This window comes from Aythya marila, assembly GCF_965140915.1.
Source record: "Aythya marila genome assembly, chromosome: 1".
In the NCBI taxonomy this organism is placed as follows: domain Eukaryota; kingdom Metazoa; phylum Chordata; class Aves; order Anseriformes; family Anatidae; genus Aythya; species Aythya marila.
Window position 1 is genome coordinate 44,369,861 of NC_139042.1, and position 20,098 is coordinate 44,389,958.

The 20,098-nt window shown below is 33.3% G+C and overlaps 1 protein-coding gene across 13 annotated transcripts in view; it reads right to left on the minus strand.

Annotated features, from left to right (window-relative positions):
• The window catches only part of MYCBP2 (MYC binding protein 2), a 193,871-nt gene that overhangs the window by 92,525 nt on the left and 81,248 nt on the right, over positions 1–20,098 (minus strand). For 12 of the 13 annotated variants that reach the window (XM_082784816.1, XM_082784822.1, XM_082784815.1 and 9 more), the window contains 14 exons: positions 19,751–19,868; positions 16,110–16,314; positions 15,585–15,738; positions 12,886–13,058; positions 11,659–11,784; positions 11,421–11,548; positions 9,547–9,638; positions 8,873–9,007; positions 8,699–8,782; positions 6,906–7,002; positions 4,750–4,942; positions 3,814–4,088; positions 2,801–3,022; positions 983–1,174 (listed from right to left, as the gene is read on the minus strand). In XM_082784816.1, coding sequence (XP_082640942.1) covers positions 983–1,174; positions 2,801–3,022; positions 3,814–4,088; positions 4,750–4,942; positions 6,906–7,002; positions 8,699–8,782; positions 8,873–9,007; positions 9,547–9,638; positions 11,421–11,548; positions 11,659–11,784; positions 12,886–13,058; positions 15,585–15,738; positions 16,110–16,314; positions 19,751–19,868 — 2,194 coding nt within the window. The remainder of the gene's footprint in view (positions 1–982; positions 1,175–2,800; positions 3,023–3,813; positions 4,089–4,749; positions 4,943–6,905; positions 7,003–8,698; positions 8,783–8,872; positions 9,008–9,546; positions 9,639–11,420; positions 11,549–11,658; positions 11,785–12,885; positions 13,059–15,584; positions 15,739–16,109; positions 16,315–19,750; positions 19,869–20,098) is intronic. The other variant, XM_082784820.1, reaches the window with a different exon arrangement.

Consider the following 20,098-nt stretch of genomic DNA (forward strand, 5'->3'; position numbering starts at 1 on the left):
CAAAACAAAACAAAACAAAACAAAACAAAAAAACATTTCTGGTAATATTTATGAGTTAAGTAAGAATTATTAGGAATCTTATTTATTTTATTTTCAGGCATTTAAATATATATTTTTGTAGGATGAATTATCAGAAAAGATAACTTGGTGTGCCTCAAGAAGACCTGCATATTTGTGCTTTAGAGTATGGTCAATACCAAGAGAGAAAAGATACGTTTCTCATATATATTAATATATATAAGGTCTTTAATCAATCTTATCAAAAGTGTACTTTCTGTGAAAAAAATTGCTGATAGTACACAGTGATGTGCATTTAATAAAATCAAATAAATTCCTATCATTTAACAACACGTTAGATTCATACATGTGAAACTCTGGATTTTAAGAAGTTAGACTCAGTAACATTCTCAGTTTTCAAATACAAACCAGACAAACTGTAAAAAGTCTAATGTCTTTTATATGTATCTATAAATTGAATATGTGTATTATACAATACTGACTACAAGGTGGATGCTATACCATGCATAACCAAAACACATTATAAATTCTGATCCATAACCAAAAACAGATAGGATTAGAACACATGGAAGACCCATGATACCATCAGAGGCACAGAGATGCTCAGGGATGTGTCACTGCCTCCAATGAACACCAAATGAATACATCTCATGTGTATGTAGGCATGATTTCATGGTGCTTTCATGTGTAGGCATACATGAAAAAAAACAACGCTTAAAAATATTGTCACTTTGGAAAAACGTACAGTATTCTTCAGCCATGATGAAGTAGCTAATTATCAACAGTATTTACCTAATACAGTGAACTTTTTAAAAAAACTTAGACATCTGAAAGCTGCTGAGAGCAATTCCAGCATCTGTAAAAGATCTACACACCTAGATAACTGATGTCACAGCATGTATTACATTCATAATACACCTGTCCTAAAAGACTTCTTCTAGGAATGGTCTTATGTAAGCTTTACCTCAGATCCTAATGCTGATGCTGTAAGTTCGCTCACTATACTAGCAAGCAACCCACAGGTATTAGAAACTAGATGTGAAGAAAAAAGTTCATTTTCTCGTCTAAGGCTATTCCGGACTGGTAAAACAACAATGACCAACATCTTTTCCAGCACTTCCCGAAAGCTTGTCATCCCTGAAACATTTTCTTCGCTCTGCATAAAGAAGAGAAAAATGGCAAATAACATTGTTCATTCTTTACATAATAATAAAAAAAAACTTTTTAAGCTTTCCACATATTATAAACATTAATAAATAATGAATCAGTGACTTATTAATAATAAGAAATGTCTAGACAGATAAAAAAATAAAATAAAAATCAAAGCAATCATAACATTTATTCCTTTGTCAAAAACCTTGTTAATATTGCGTATTGGTATTCTTCTCAAGATGGAGCTTTTTTTATATCCCTCCACGACATAAGCATGCTGTAGATTACTTAGTTTTTAAGCATACAATACATCACAGCACATAAATGGCTACCTATTGAGCTCTTCATATCATTGTCTTTCCCTCCGCCTAAAAGGAAACTCAGAAGCTTTTTGGCTTTGATGTTAGTAAAGAGAATGTTCTGTCCAAAAGGATAAGATGAAGTCAGTGATGGGGAGCTTATTTTCTTTACTGAATGAAGAATGTTAAACAAATCTAAACTTAAGTACCTACTGTGTCTTCTACCTAAGTGACATCCACTGTTTTTCAAAATAGTTATACCTACTGAAAGTCATTCCCAGTAATTAAAAATAGAATCAGCTACACTGATTGGAATCAAAAGCTTGTCTTTCTCACCATTCTGTCTTACAATAATATCCAATAGTGAATAGCCAGGAAAGACAATCATGTCAAGCAAACCTGTACAGATAGCTGCACAAACACTTTCAATCTTTAGGTGTTAAGAAACACCTGTATCCAAGATGGAAATATTATCTTTGCATTTAACAGGTTTTGGTGAGTTTTTTTCTTCATCAACTTACACAGATGTTTTTTACATCCATGAAAACTTTTATCATAGAAATGGTCTGCAGAAAGATATTCCACAGCTTAGCTGCATGTTTAAGGAAGAACAGCTACTTTTTGAACTTACCTTCTGCTAAAGTCTCTGGTTACTCCAAAGTTTTGGTATTGGAGGACTCAATGACTATCATTTATTTACCCTTCATGCATCATTCACAATTTCATAAGACCTTACCCTTCTTGTCTTTTAAAGTGAAGAAAACTATTTAGTACTCCTAGATCTTTATCATCTTTACCTTTTTCATTCCTGTAAATCTTTTCTGAAATTCCGAAATTTCTGAAAAATACAGCATTTGACAGTTCAACAACCTGGTGTAGAACTATATGAACTGGACTTCCCTTGTCCACCTGCTTGTTTACTCCTTTAAAAACTTCAGTTTGAAACATGAATTTTTTACTGAAGATGTGCTGACTATTCCTCAAAGCACTGGACCTATCCACAAGTTATTTCTTGTGATCATGTGCAAAAGCTGAGAAACTTGCAGAGAACACTGTGCAACAGAAGACAACTCTAAACTATATTTCTACCATTTTTATATTCCAGAATAAACATCTTTTCTCAAACATTGTTCTCAAACAGGCAAGAACTGGAGTAATTCAGACCAAAATATAAAAATTTGATAAAATAATAAATTTTTGAAACAAATCTTTTAGAAAGAAAGCACTTAAGTAATTCAGCTACAACCTTATAAAACTAAAATTTTAAATTACGTAACTTTTATTTGTTGCAAAGTAAAACAGGTTTTTAAATTTTTAGAACATATCCTAACCTGACTAAGTTTTTCCATATGTGCAACCAAAAGAGGAAAACGATGGGCCAGAGCAGAGTCATTCTCAGTGCTGACTTGTTTTACCATTGATCGAAGCAATGCCTCTCCATCATAAGCAATTGGAAAAATAGAGGTCAGTTTCACTGAAGTGTGGCAGAGGGCAGACATAACAGCAGCAAGAAGCCGGCTACTGGAGGTTTTGAAATTTGCTTCTTGGATGTCCTAAAAACATAAAATGGAATAAATAGAAATGCACTGTTACATTCAAAGTCAATGAGGAAGAAAAACTTTTGAAATGAAATTTCCGGTTTTATAGTAATTATAGAAATAGCTTAAATAAACAATTTCATGTAGTTTTAGATTTGCTGTGAATTTTACATTATCTTCTCTCCTGAGCTTTGATTCAGATCTTTCAAACTGGAATAATTAAAATTTGTTTTATGACATATGTTTTAAAACAATAAACCCATTAAATTACTTTTGAAATCATGATACTACCTTGAAGTCTTCTTATAATTAAAATTTAATTAGAATAATATGCTAACGAACTGTTTCCTCCTTGGATTTTAATATACTACATGAATTTTCAAGCAAAGAAACAAATTGTTTATATCTCATTTAATGCAAGTGAGCGACTTAGATGCGGGATGCTCATTCAGAATAAGCAAGACGCTTAGGAAAAACTTGCTGATTATAGGATAATATTGCCAGCTTCTCATCTACTTTGCTGGATCACAGCATTGTTGCAACATTTAATAATGAGAAATTACTTGTTTATTAGTGACGAATTATTAGTATCAAAAATTCCACACATATATTCACATATAAAGCATAGACTACACACTGAAAAAGCAGTGTGCAGCAGTTTTTTTGACCACAGCAGAATTTGAATTTCAAACCATGATACAAAAAAAGCAATACACAAAAGCAATAAAGAATTTTAAAACTGCTTTGCTTCTTTGAGCACAAGAGCAAGCTACATTGTAATGTTCACTTGTGAAACTTTCATGTACCTGATCCAAACAATTGAGCAAGTCACAAAGACATGCCCATTGGAGAGCTGGTGTTGGATAAAAAGAATGAAAGCAAGCTGTGAATGTATTATGGCATTCCTGAAGAACAGCTTCTAAAAGGCTCAGGGGCTGACTGAGATATCCTTGGGGATCATTGTCCAACTTGACCATGCAATGATCAACTCCTTCAGATAGGATTTTTCTCAGCAAGGTCCTCGTTTTTCCAATGCAATCTGCTAGCTTGCTGGTTTCTTCTACAACCGCCTTAGCCGTAGCTAGGTTATAAAAAAGAAGAGCATTCATGTTCAATAAATTAAACATTTTCATATAAAATGCACATTATACATGCAAATAAAACAACTAGAAGTTAGCAACATTGATTAATGTATATTTAGAAATGTTAATTTCACAAAGCAAAATAGCGAAGGGTGTGTTAAGCTACATCAAAGAAACCTGCACATCAAAAACTTCCAATTTTCCAGTCTTTCATAATACATGCTGAATTTTAATATAAGTATTATTAAACTACAGGCATGAAAAACATTTACTGTCTTTCAAATTTAAATTGTGCTCACTACCAAAGTACGTACTATGCACAGAAATGGGAGAAATGAAGACAAAATGGATTAAAAGAACTCAACTGTCAAGCAAAACAAAAATTAAAATATACATGAGTTTCAGTGTAAACATGTGGTATTGGACACTTGGTTATACGGTTAGCTGCAAATATCCCATTTCTGACCCATCTCAATATCCCATTTCAATATCCCATTTCTATTGGAGCAATTAAGTCTCTTAATTGCTCCAATAAAAATATCTGTAGAAGCAATTTCATCTTACAGCTCACTCTACAATAATAGATCAATCTTGTCAATGTCCTGTCCTGTATATTATTATTTGCCGATAAATACGAAACAAGTGAATTAAGGAAACTACCTGATATTGGATATATTTCACAGGTGTAGACCCTCAGCAACCTCAGACAGCAAGTACCCACAAAACGCAATCTTTCTAAATCCAGAAGAGTAGCAGTATATTGGAAGCCTTTAAGTCCACGAAGTTCTTCGACTCCTAGCACCAGTGTTGTCCAGCTCCAGTGAAGAATGCTCAATAAAGACTCAAAGCATTCCTATTTCAGGATATGAAGCGTAAAGGAAGACAGATTTTGTGTAAAAAACAAAACAAAAAAATGAACTTTCACCAACAGAACAAGATGAAATGCAAACATCTATATCAGTATTTAATCTGAAAACATACCTATACCTACATGAATCTACCATACAAGACACAAAACCTATTTATTTGAGAATACACAAACTGAGAAGATAGGGAGTATTTCACTGTATTACTGTCCTAAAAGCAATTTATAACACATTATAATAATAGGCATGTGGAAGTCTCTTAGTTATTTAAGAACTGACAGCTGTTTGTATTCATTTGTAATACAGATTTTTCAGTAAATTTTACTTGTTTAATCTGCATTGAATAGTGTGATACTTACTTTTAACAGAATACATTTTTGCCATAATGGTAATGTATCAGGGCTGGTCTTGCCTTGCTTTTAAGCAGTTATGATCTGCAAGATCATGGGAACTATATCACATTTACAGTATTTGGAAATTTCAACAGAAGCACTTGGTAATCCATGAGGAACCTGAGGGTTTACAAAGTTTTGTTTATCCAAAAATTCGTTTCTACTGTTATGAAATGTGTTAGTTTCATACAGCTGTACCTCAGAAGGTTCCCTACAAGTATTTGGTATTGATTACCTACAAGGTGCAGGTATACCTTCAAGCTGCAACAAACACACTGACTGTTCAGTTACGTATGCAATGTCCACAATGCCTGATTCTCTAGAATGATAAAACTCATATGCCAATTCATATCTGTGGTGAGGGATAATAGCATCAAAATAATGAAGAAGGAAGATACAATGTGAAGGATTAAAAGCCACAGTAGTCCCTAGTTTAATGAGAAAATTTTAAAGTAAACATATTTAGAGTAGCTATTAATACATTCTAATAATATGATTACTAAAAACACAAATCATATCAAATTTCTAGAATTAACCTGAAAACTGGAAGATCATTCTGATCATTACAGAATACTGAAAAAATACAGAATATATAAATGAGAAAAAAAAATGGTTAAGAAAACCTGACTGAACATGTCTGTATGTAGTCAATAATTTCTATGTAACTGTTAGTTAAGAATACTGACAGTACACATAATGCAGCATAAAATATATTTTATGGGATGAAACTGAAAAAAGGATGAAACTGAACAACAAATAATCATTGCTTGTAACAGGTAAGTAAGGGACTGTAAAAAACACAAAAATGGAAAACACAAAGATGGAATCAGCCTTACTCTGCATCATAATACATCATTTCAATGGAGTGTATTACGCCTCAAAATTTGACTAGCTTTCTGCTAGTCCTGCTGTATGTGAAGAACTGCACACTATCTTCTAGTAATAGTTGCAGGGCGTTGTAGCTATTAATACTCCTTACCTCATCTTATCAGAGTTTAATTAAATGCTGATACTCAGTGCATACTGGAAAGCATCCAAGAGGAAAACGAATCTTACCAATGACTAATTGGCAATGTAAAAGCCACAGAAAAGAGAATACATTTAAGCTCCTTCAAAACTAAACTAAACTAAAATCTGCCAATATTAATTTCTTTGCAGTAAGGGCTTTTACATTGAATGCAATCAGTAAGTAAAAACTCAAAACAAAACAAAACAAAGCCAATCAGAAAGAAAACTAAGAAATTCATACATGAAAAGTAAACTAAGCCTTATAAACAAAAATATTTCCAGGTTTGCATCATAAGGTTAATACCAAGGTTAGCTTAGGCTTAAATTTGAAGTCCGCAAACTTCAGAAAACAAATAAATAATAAAAATAATTGAACAAAATCAAAATACAGAAGTTCTATATAACAGTGTAACTTCTGCTTGATACAGCAGGTTTAAAAAAAAAAAAAACGAAAACACTAATGATTATCACACATACATCTTTTGGTTTTGTAAGTATGAATGTATGAATGAACATGCACAAAACAGAAAGGATTCCAGATAATACTCACCACTGACACAGTTCTGGCAAAAGACCTCTTTAAAATATGCACAGGTTCACTGGTTTGCTGTTTTCCTTTGGAGGCACTACCATCACTTGTTGGCAGCCTGGAAGGACAATTTAAGATTTAAGAACTGACCTAAATTCTGCACCAAGCTTTCCCGTTTCTATTGTTGAAGAACAACAGACAAAGAAAGGTTTAACAGAGTTATCCATAAATGCTCAATTTCAGCATAACTTCCTCCAGTTCCTAACCCTTCTAGACCAGCAATTAAATAACTTGAATTCTGTTCAACTAGCAGTATTGTGACAACTGAATAAATTTGAGATCTATGTGAAATTTATACAAGCATTTACTGTATTTCTTCAAATAAAAATTTTAGGACTAGAAATGTTACTTCTCAAAGAATACTGGTTTTCAGTATGTGTAGGCCACGTCATCATTTTTACTTTGTGATATCTAATGCATATCAAGCACTCAGAATTAAAACCAAATGTTTTTGTCTTTGAGTATTCACAGAGATAAAATCAGTCCACACCTCCTGAAGGCAGATACAAGTTCAAGTATACTTCAATTTCACTCAAACTGCAATGAAAAAAGACAAAACTTTATGTACCTATATGGAAGCAAAAGAAGAGGAGACCAAAGGGATACTAACATCTTGAAGAACTCCGGTTCCTAATAAAAAAGTATTTTTATTTCCTGGGGATATAACATCCCTGAGTCTATTCTTAACTCTGAAGTGTATAGGATGTTGTTTGGAATTAAAGTATCTGAAGGTGGGTCCCAAAGTCCCACACAATAAAAGCAAAACCAATATAGGCAGCACATGTTAATGCAGCACCTTTCCTCATGTGCTTGTGGCTCTTCAGCCACATCCTTCCTCAGAGGGCCCTAAGTTTGCTTGTCTTTGGTTATAGCTGTATCTCCACAGAAATTAACCAAACGATTAATAAATTGTACCAGGACTTTACGTGCATCAGTCAAAACATTCCTCTGGATAGAGAGGCATCTATGGACACAGAGTTTACCTGGAAGTCAGCTGCTCTGACAACGGACCATAAAAAGGACATAGCAAGGGACCTGATGTATACATATGGTTCAATTAACATATATATATATATAAGAATATATATATTTATACATGTATCAGGTTTTGTATATATCTGAGGAAGTCTGAAAGATACATAATACAGTGAAAGAGTTCTTGCTTTTTAAAACCACTTGCATAATATTTATCATGGGGACAATAAAATTAGGGTAGCTAATTGTAAAGCACAACTCGTTTTAGCTTTTTTTCATTACAGTAATGCAATGTGAAAATCTGTTTAATATTATACTACTCAAAAAGTGAAGCATACTAAATGGAATACTTCCCAACTAGAAGTGAAACGTTGGATGAAGTCACAAAGCTCTATAGAACTATGATTTTATGATTAAAGTCATTTTTAAAAAAATGAAAGTCTCACAGAATGTTTGAAGTTGGAAAAGACCTGTGGAGATCACCTGGTCCAACCCCCCTGCCAAGCACTGTCACCTAGCACTCTCTGCATGGGAAACACAGAATGTCTCAGAACATAACATGCAAAGAATAAGCTTTTAAAGAAAAACCACTAAGAAATACATGGTGGTATAATGTACTTAATGCTTTTCTTAGATACTAAGTTTTACGTCAATTTTTCAGATACTGATCTCCTTAACTTTAGATAATAACAATGCTATGAAATATATACTTGTTTAAATAGGGCCTCTGCTTAAAAATTGTGTCATTAAATTGTTCTAAATAGAGATCAAAATATTACCTATAGAGTAGCTGTGGGATCTGTCCTGCATTAACATCTGTACCGTTATTTGATTTCTTGGAACTTTTAAACTGAAAGACAACACTGAAAGAGAAAAACAACAACAACAAAAGCAATTATTCAAGTAATATTAGATCTCTTCTTCTGCATTAAAAAATACAGAAAAAAAAATACCCATCATCCGTAGTAATAGAGGCCTGTCCGTGAGATCCACAATCACTGCTAGGTCCTGACACTCTTGCCCAAGCTACATACCACCAGCCAGCTTGTAGGAGTACAGGTTCATCAAACATCATTGCATACTTCTCTCTGGAAGAAATAAGTTCAAAAAATATATATAACTGAATCAGTTTATATATTGATCTTTAACAAATTATACCATTTATAAAAGAAAATTCAAAATTAATGGGAATTAATTTATTAATCTCAAGTATCTATTTACATTTGACATTTAAAAATAATTTGTTGAAAAACACTAGTAAATTTTACTTTTTGTTTTAAATTCAGAAGGACCTGCAAATGCTTACATCTAGCATGGTCTTACATTTTGAAACAATCAGATATGAAATGCAAACAATGGAAATAAAGTTAATTTAAAATGTACACCAAGCTAATTACATTTAATACATATTACTACAACTAATGTAAGTGGGTAAATTTTTTAGTAAATTACAAGAGTTTATGCATAGATTCTTAGGAGTTACTCATGAACGTTTAAGAAACTAGTATTATACACATGGGTCTTAATACTTAAGATTTAAAAGAATTAGTCATGGATTGTTTCAATGGTAAATTCTTTCATCTTTCAAAGCATCCTTTCAATATGAGTAGTAAGGGAAATATCTTACCTAGCAGCACAATCATATGCTAAGACATCTGTTTCAGCAAGAAGGTCACCATCGGTCTCATGGTCTCCCCCATCTGGACCCAATTCAAACAACTGGTAGAATAAGAAAAAAGGTAAAAGTATGTCTCAGCTGTTCCAAACTTCGTGCCACCACTTTTTCCTGTCTTGTATTCCAGAAACTGTTCAATATTATTCTTTCCCCTTCCCAAAAATAACTGCTAGTCACTGTTACTGATAGGGAAATTCTGACCTGGAAGTCAGGATTTTGTAATGTCATGAACTATTAAAAAACAGCAATTGACACTGATCTCCCAAATGCCTTATGCCCAAATATATTCTAATCTTAAGTGGAGAAACTCTGTAAATCTTGCAGACAAGACAAATACAGAGCATCTAAAAAAGGCAAAGTTTGGCAGAATATGAAGGTTTTCTGTCTGGAGATATACTCAGCTTATCTGGAAAGGTACAGCTTGACTGTCAGTAATATCATGAACAGTTCTTGACTAGGACAAAAGATGTTACACTTTTCAAAAGAACTTGGGCTTCTTAATCAGTCAAAAATCACTTCTTCAATTTGATCAGCTTGAGAGAGGCCCAAAATACATACCTATGACTTATGTTGTAAGACCCTATTTAGTATGTAGTTTATCTGTGATAGGACTGGCAAATCTTATTTTGGTCATAAACTAATCTTAGACAACCATTAACAAATGGTCATAAGCTAATCTTAGACAACCAGAAACAAATAATACAAGAATGCTTTGTCAGGGTTACAATCTTTAGTACTTAAACCTTAGTAATGCTTGTCGGGTTAACTTTCTTTGATTTCCTTAATCATTTGTAATTCTAAGTGACTGTATTAAACTAGAATAAATTACAACTATTTATTTCAGCTCTCCAGTTGTCTTACACAAATGTAAATGCTAACCACATACCATCAATTTCCCTAAAATAAACCATAATAATTAGTAGCCCTATTCATCTGAAAACAGAAAAAGAAACTCAATTACCCATTAAATGATAGACATATGACAACAGTAACATATTTCTTATATAAAGATCAAACAGAAATCTCCTACAGCTATTTTCCTTCCTTTTTAATGTTTTTCAGGGAGTTTTTGAAATCCCTATTAAATGCAAGAACAGAAGGTATTTATCAGAAACGATTGCTCTTGTATTCGCACCGTGTTTACTTGAGCTTTTTTTTCCAATTCAAAACCAATTTATTTAATTATTTACATCAGTACACATGCTCCAGTCCTAATCATCTTTATGCTCAGCACAAAGCAAACACAAGTTGTATGCTTGGTGCTATTTCAATTCATTTTCAATTGAAGAATCCCAGCTGAAAAGCCACCCAGAGGTCAGTCTGGGAAAGAAATGACAGCAACTGTGGGAAGCAACGGTTCAGCTGCTACTAAAAGAATTCCAGCTACTGATAAGTATTCTTTTCCTGTTTTTGAAAGGCAGTTCCCCATGTATCCCGACACATGATGTGTTTCTAACTTGAAGCCCACAATACAAAATTTCTGCAAATGTTCTGAGCTTCATGAAAATGATCACAGAACTATTCTACACACTGCTGTATCAGATCCAGGCACCTGTAAGATGGCATAGCATTTAGTGAACTTAAGAACGGTCTAATTCTTGACCATTAAGAATAGTAATTTTCAGTTCTCTACCTCATCCACCTTACCTGTGTAAGGTTCATTACTTCTCACTAAGAAGCCTGGTGCCAGTTCTATTATTAATGCTTTTAATATACAGGAAACCACTCATTCATCAAGAAATAAAATTAATCATGTTTGCAGGTGGCATTTCTAAAGTTCTGAATTTGAGATGTAAAATTATTTAAAACAAAACCAAACAACTTACCTTTATTTTTGCAGTATATTCACCCCTACCTCCAAAAAGACCAAGACCACCTAACAAAATATCTGTATCAGCACAGAAACGGATAGCTTCTACCGAGTGGGCTGAATAACCCCAGCCACCTCCATGACCTAAAGAGAAAAAAAATATCACAATAATAAAAAAATACAGTTAATCTACCCTAGTCTTTTATTCCACAAGCTTGATTAATTTATGCTATAAAATTTTACTGTGTACATACTTTCAAATCTGTTAACAACACTATAGTCTTCTTTAGAATAAACTTTCATTACTGCTTGAGTCTCTTCTTCTGTATTTGCTACACCCATTTTTAAGTCCTGCATAGCAGCCAAAGTATCAAGACAACCTAAAAGAAAGCAAAACCAAGAAACACTTAACATTTCTTACTGTTAATTATGATCAGTGAAATGGAAATGAATCCTAGTTAAGAAGATCAAAGCAACCTAGCTGCTTTGTCCCTAAACCACATGTAGTCTCCTAAGTATCATTTTAATTTTGATTAGGTTATGGGTCACTGCTATAAAATCTGAAGGTTTCCTGTTGAAGATCGAAGTCACTTAATTGATTCAATTTCCAGAATAACCAAGAAACATGGTTTAATCTAATGGTAAATAAATAGCCAGCAACACCCTCATTGTTTGTTGGTTTTACTTTTACTTCCCATATTACCACAAAAAAAGAGCTGAAGTAACAAATGAACAATGGGCAGATTTGAGAGCCCTCATAGAAAGCTTTATGCTTCATATACATGGTTACCTAAGATACCTTATTCTGACTTGAACACAAAAAATACTGTTCAAGTTAAAATTTATCCTGTCTCTAACACACAGGACAATGAACACATTACAATCTCTGAGCAAGTAACCTAAAATTATTTCCAAAGCTGTGCTTTGAAGCACTGGACATGTTGGTTACGGCCAATTTATACATGAATACTACAGGATTATTTTTCATTTTGGTGGGCTTTTTAGATTAAAAAAGGAAATCATATTACTCTTAATGGCTGACTATACAAAGCTGCAAAAAGTAATTCTAGTTACAGATACTGAATTAATTTCAAAATTGCACATTTAAGGGTGCTTTTTCTGTTTTTTTTTTGGTTTTTTTTTTTGGAGACTGCAAATTAACTTGAGTATTGACTGCAGACTGTCCAAAAAGTTTATCTAGGAAGCTCTCTTACTGTATTCTGCTTACCTCTGCAGGTTCCATCAGAACTCTAAAATCATCTAGCATCATTAAGATGGCAGAAGAAAATTATTTTGATTAAAATAAATGAATGTCAGCCAGATCATAAGTGTTAAGAACAATGGTGAAAAATTAAAAGATTTTAACTTAAAAAAAAAAAAAAGAAGTCAGAAAGCTGTTACACTACAGTTCATTTATACATTTATACAAGTAATGTGTCTATTTCACCTAAGCTTCTGACTTATCAACTATAAATGTGTACCTAGAATGTGCAAAGCTGCATGAGATCTGGTGGTTAGAGCTTTGGAACCTGTTGGTAGAGCAAGTTCTGGACTCAAAATACTACACCGGGATTGCATGTCTGGAGCTGAGGGAAGTCTGGAATCGGCAACTACTGCATTGTAACTCCACAGTTCCCTAGCATTTGGTCGAAACCTAGAGCAAGACAAAACAGAGTAAAAAAAAAAACCCTTTCACCTACTTAAAAAAAAAATACAAAAAACTAACTGATAATTAAGTAAGCTTTTTAATGTAAAATGTAGATATTCCAGTACAAACTCTTAAAAGTGCACATCATTACACCAAATGCATATAAGCTTTACTGGCTTAACACTAGGCAAATGGAGAGACAACATTCTTATTGTACTTCAAGTCAAACGATCATATTATGGATTTGCATATTGTAGAAAATGTTAGGCACTTTTCAAACCTAATAAATATTAAAATGGTATAATCTATTAAGAAGCATGAATTAAGTAGCAAAGTACTAGACATAATGGCAGATGTGCTCAAGAATGATAAAGATGAAAAGTGAACGTAAAAAAGCTACTCACCTTTAAACAAGTTTAAAAAGATCTTGAGAAATCCACATATTTTGTTTGGGCTTTTAGAATGTATAAGATCCCATTGTGAGTTTTTAAAGGATCATAGAAAATGGCAGCATGAACAACGGAATAGAAAGACTTTCTATACTATAGATCAACATGCACAAAAAGAAAATGAAGTTTTTGATATAACTATGTAAAAGGAAGAAACAGTTAAAAGACACAGGCCTATGGGAGTGTTCTGATTAAGGAGAAAATAAATTTTCACTTGGTACACTGGACTAAAAATCCAAAAGGGACTAAGATGGTATAAGTAACTGAGAAGGAAAGTTTTAACTAAAGATATTACAGGACACTACATCTATTCAGGATTTCAACAATTTAGCAATGTCTAAATTTATATACATGCATATATGTATATAAAGATACATGAAATGATTTAACCACTTGAATTTATCCACACTACTAACTAAAAAAATTCACAAAACTGTGAAGAATATCTTTAAAATTAAAAAGTTTGTACAAAGGAACTGCCCTTTTCATTTAAATAGGCATGAATAAAACTGCCCTTGAATTATAATTAATATACCACATATTTCACTACCAACTGGCATATAGATGTAGAGCTTAGGGATATGGTTTAGTGGGGACTGTTAGCGTTAGGTCAGAGGTTGGACTCGATGATCTTGAGGTCTCTTCCAACCTAGAAATTCTGCGTGATTCTGTGTGATTTATTAACATCTCTTCTTTAGACTGCTTTAATATTTTCTATTAAACAAGTATGGAATATAACACAGAAATAAATCTGCAAACAGAGACTTTCATAATCCATTCTTCATAGTTATGTCCTGAAGTTCTAGATTTACTTCTATTTTCCAAATTTTTGAAAGGCAATAGAACAACATCTTAACAACCCACATTTACCCATAATATCACCTTTAAGTTACTTTCTTATAATGTGAAACTTGAGTTTGAAATTTGTCAAGCTGAATAACCATTATTGTTTTACATCAAGTTGAGTGTCTTCACCTGCCTTTTTCCACCCTGAAACTTCCTGCTTTCTTATGGTCAGGAATAACTCACAAATCGGGTCTTTCAGTGTTTTTTAGTCATGCTGATAATACCACAACCAAAAGTTTGAAAGGGTGTGGGTGCTACTTTTCCTTATTTCAAATCTCATCATAATTTAAGTAAGAACTTAGTCTGGAGATTGAAAACTTAAACTGGAGAATTAAACTCCAACAATACTGGGGATGTGCACAATGCAGGACTACATCCACCCAAGGAATTTTAGAGATCATAAAGAAATATGCCTAGCAAACATGCATGCTTCAATGTTAAGTTCCCATATTATGTTCTGAAGCCTCAATTTTGGATGAAGGCATCCAAAGTAGAATGGAAGTAGCCTGGACACGATGATCTTTTCAAGATATGCTCCTACGTGATAGTATCTTTTCCAGATGAATGCTGACTAGCTGGTTCCCTGCTTTATTCTAACTTTAAGTGATTACTGTGTTTTGAGCAAGTCTTCAAAAATAAGTGTAATCACCCACCACTTGCACCCAGATATCAGTTCAACTCTCTGTCCCAAATACTGTCTAATACAGCTATAAAATAACTCTTTAGAGAAGCATCTGATGTTATGTTTTGGAACAAAGGTTTATGATCTATACCTGGTAAACGACTCCACTGAATGCAACACTCAAAGACAACTGTAACCTGAATGCCTGTACTATCTGTGTAAATATTTTCAGTTTAACCTCAAAATATCAGAGGTGAAAAGAATACTATTATTCTATTCCTTCTGTTTAAGTCTTAATCACTAATGCTTGAGAGAGAAAAACAAAGATGAAAGACACGATGTTGTAGAAACTGGAATGTCAAGAAAATTCAAGTAGTCAGTACAATGTTAAATAGATGAAGGAAATCTAGGGAAGAATAAAAAAGAAAATAAGCAGAATACACTGGGATTCCCCAAACATCATGAGGTTGGAATGAGAATGATAAGATGCATAGAAGACTCAGAACTGTTTTTTTTTTGTTTACTCAGGAAATGAGCATAATCAAATCTCCAGCCTCCCAAAATAATTTTAAAGGATTTTATACTATGACTTGAGGAGCTATAATCCACACTTGCCTCCAAATAACATCATAGACAGGATCCAGACACACACCAGAACCTTGAAGGTCTTCCTGCTCAGAATCATTGAATGTTTTGCAACTGCCATCTACTTTGTTTATCAGAAGACATTTAAAAGGAGGAGGTTCTGATATTGAGGCTGGTACCAAACCTAGATCAAGGGGGAGAAAAATAAATAAAAAAAAAAACATAAAAAAGACTTTGCTCATTACATGGCATATTCTATGCATGAAGCACTAATGTAGTAGCAAAGAACAGATACTGCTACAGCAAATAATAAACCATAGTAAGATTGCAAAAAATGTGAAGTGCAAAAAAGCTTAGACTTAACAATCTTATTTTTAATAAAACTACATTTCTAAGGGAGCCATGAGCCATGCTCAGTATAACTACAACGTTAAAATATTTTAATTTGCTCTATTCACTTTTTCAATTTGTTGCTCCTTTATTGTTTGCATGCCTGAATCTGATTCTTCTCCAATAACTTTGTAAGCATTTAAAATATTCTAGAAGATTTCTTGCCTATTATATGCCTGCTTGCAAATATCTCTGATGTAGCAAGCACATGAGAATTAATGAGAGCTTCATCGATCCGGAGGAAAGTCTGGTCTCCACTTGCTCCAATCCATGTTGCTTTGCGTCCATATTTAGAGCCTATATTAGGCATCGGTGCTGGTTTTGCATTCCAGTAGGGCATGTCCAGAATTGGTCTACCAAGCTGACCTTTCTATAGAGAGAATATAAAATTAGTAATTAACACCAAGTCTCAGAGATAAGCAGGTTACTTACACAGTTAAAGCATAAAAAATAAGTAATCTGGAAGAGAGAGCTTACCACAAAATTACCTTCAGAAAATAATGACTACTTTAAGTAATAATGACTACTAGACGTTTATATAAAGCAAGCTTTTGAGAAATACTCTTCCCTCCTTATTCAGTTATTTTATTTTTTATTTTTTTTTAATGGAACTCAAACACTCCATTAGGGAGAACATTCATTTCCACCTTTGGAGTCAAATATAACAGCATTTATTCTATTTAAATACTCAATATTTGAATAACTTCAGTGCTAAACAAGGAATTAATTGGTAGGAACTTATTCAGACAGCCTAAATTAAACTCAGTTCTGAACTTCTATGGACTTTTAGTTTGACAGAACACATAACTCTTAATGGTTCCTTGAAATTTATTAGCACATCAAATTTGAGCTAAAAAGAGTATAAAATGCCTAAGCAAGCACCCCTGAATATGCTCATTAACATCCTGACCTGAATATCTAGGGTTTCATTTCCAATCTACAGCGAGCTAACTGAAAGGTGGACCTAAGTGCCTAAGTATCTAGAATCCCAGAATGGCTTGAGTTGGAAGGGGCCTTAAAGCTCATCTAGTTCCAACCCCCTGCCATTGGCAGGGACACCTCCCACCAGACCAGGTTGCTCAAAGCCCCATTCAGCCTGGAATTCAACACCTCCAGGGATGGGGCATCCACAGCTTCTCTGGGCAACCTGTTCACACCACCCTCTGAGTGAAGAATTTCTTCCTTATATCTAATCTAAATCTACCTTGTTTTTCTAATTTAAAATCTAGTAAGAACTGATGCAATAAACCTGCTTAAACTCCATCTGCTTCACTGGGGCAAAAAAAATTAATTCAGTACCAATGAAGTTAAGGTAATTTATAATTTAAAATGCTAGAAGAGAAGAACACGCATGTACAGCAAATACATTGTGCCCAGCAGGTTACTTCTCTCTCTCTACATAACACTAAATATTAACTACAGGTGAGACTGAACAGGAACATGGTCAAACTAAGCTTCATGAATAAAGTTCATAAAGCCAAGAATTAAAAAAAAGGTGTGGGGGGAAAAAAATGCCCAAAACTGCAGATTTGTGGGAAACTCCATAGAACAGAGAATTACAATTCCAATCCCTGCTTCAGTTTCAGAGATAGCTTATTCACATCTAATTGGGAAGTCACATCATAAAATCCAAATCCAGAACTGAGAATATGGACTGGAATTTTGAGATCTCCATTCTACAAATAGGAAGACAAACAAATATGGCACTCCAAGTACTGCAATACCTCCCTGAAGAAACAAAATTTGCACGTTTTCTAACACCATGTAGTTTCCCTCACCAATCAATAGTTTCTTTAATTAAAAACATCACGATTGCTAAAAGAAAAGTTCCAAATTGACAACCTCTGAAAATAAAATTACTTCTACACTCCTGAGTTTACAAAACCTGAAGAGTAAATACACACAATACTGTAATACCATTTCTCAGGCATATTTAATATTTTTTGACATACCATCATCCTTTCATTATATTCTATATTGAAGCAAAACCACCACTTTTGTTTGGGAGAGACAAATGAGGAAGAGACTGATGTGGATAATCTAATTTAGAAGTTTGGTCCAGTCTTTAAAGTTTACATTTGAACTAATTTTGAATGAAGGGAATTCACTATTCACATATGCACAATCAGAAACTTGTTAAAGTTGAACCAAGAAAGAAAAACAATAAAGTTATACTGCATGTATGTAATGTATGTATAATGAATACACATGCACGGACACATACTACTTATATTCTTTTTCCTGCTTATTTACATGTTATATGAATACAGTATTAACTAGTAAGTTAATTTTCAGTGAAGTTTTTCTATTAAAAAAGATGTATAGATACTAATGTGTATCCCTCTAGGTAGGTGAACTTGTACAGCCCACTTTTTTTTTAACCATACATATCCATCAATCTCAATTTCCCCTTACACTTCAGTCATAACTAAAACCATGTTAGCAAATAAGGCAAATTGTAACATACCTTTTTATTTTGTAAACTATTTCCTGAATATCTCAGTATTGAAAAATTTACCTTTTTTGCTTTCATCTCATTTTTTGCCTATTTAGAAATTATTCATCACATTTTTATTTGAAAATGAAACTGTATGCTATAAGAGAATACTTCAAACTGTAAACAACAGTGAAGTTGTTTGTTTAGTGAAGACACTTACAAATAATATGCTTGCTCTTGGGCTTGCCTGACTTTATAAAACTCTCAGTGAACTTACAGTCTGATAGTATTAAGACTAGATAAGACTAAATACTTAGGACAGGTGGTCTAAATACGGCCTCAAAGCCTCTTTTGTTTCTGGGTGATTTATTATTATTTATTATTTATTTATTTTAAGAGAAAGACTCAATCAACAGACAAGTTTTAAAATCCTATTTCTCAAACTGAATTTGGATTTTCAGGAGCTAAGTTTCACAGAAAGTCAACAAAGTTTAAGCCTTTATATACTCAAGTCACTTTTGACAAAGACTGAAGATCTAACTCAAAGTGTGAAAAACAATGATTATTAACTAATATAAGAGTCATCTGGGGCACAGTTTTAATTAAAAATGAAATTTTCAATTCTAAAATTTCAATCTTCACCTTTTTCGCATTTTCTTTAAAAAGATACAGACTCCAAAAGGTGATGTATCTGTTGTGTTTGGCAAAACATTGTTTTTAAAACTTATAAAAACAATTCTACACTCGAGTATTTGTTAAAAGAACATTCTGGGGAAAATACTAACAACAAATTACCCTGGAAAAACTGTAGTGAGGGAGCATTTCAAGGACAAGGCGAAATAAAGACCTGAAGTCAGGATGAAGGGGGATTAAATGATGTTGAAGTGCTTATTCAGTGAAAATATAAATTGATCCCAATGGACATGGGGGAGTACATGCCAGGTGGATATGAAAGAAAAGTACCACAGTCATGCTGTGTTGTACTGATCAACAATTTCTCCTAAATTGTAAGTACAACTTCTGCAATTCATTGCCATTTCTATGGAAGAAAAGGTGACCCTGTTACTTTTCCAACTAATGCAGGTAATAGAATATCCAATAGATACTTATTTGCAATGGAGCTTGTAACAATAAAGCGTTTGAGAAAACTGTTCCACCTCAAAACTGCCAAGAATCCCTGGTACCATGCTTTTATAAACACAACAATATTAGAGGTCCCATTTTTAAACATGAGACACAGACATAAAAAGACATGCAGAATCCGTGAGTTGTTCTATGCTTGCAATATAATTGAACAATTTTGAAAGGCCTTTGAGCAATACATTGATTACCAGTTTATTCCCATAAATAAACGTTATTATTTCCTTACTGAGAAACTTCCAAATGTGAAAACCTGGCCATCCGTTAAGAGAATAGCTGTATGGTTGCTTCCAGCAGTAACTTGTGTACTAGGACCTGGTAATGCTTGCACCAAAGTAGGACATCCCCTATATCAAAAATAAATTAATTTTGTATCATTACATGCTTATGCAACATATAACGTATATACTAGTATTACTATGATTTCACTAACTGAAATACATTCATTATGTTCAGATACTATATGGAACATCTGCCAAGCAACATCTTACTTATGTGAAGCAACATCTTACTTATTAAATGAACAGAAGCTTGAAAAATTGTACCAGATATTTGAGTTTATACCTTCTTGTTACAG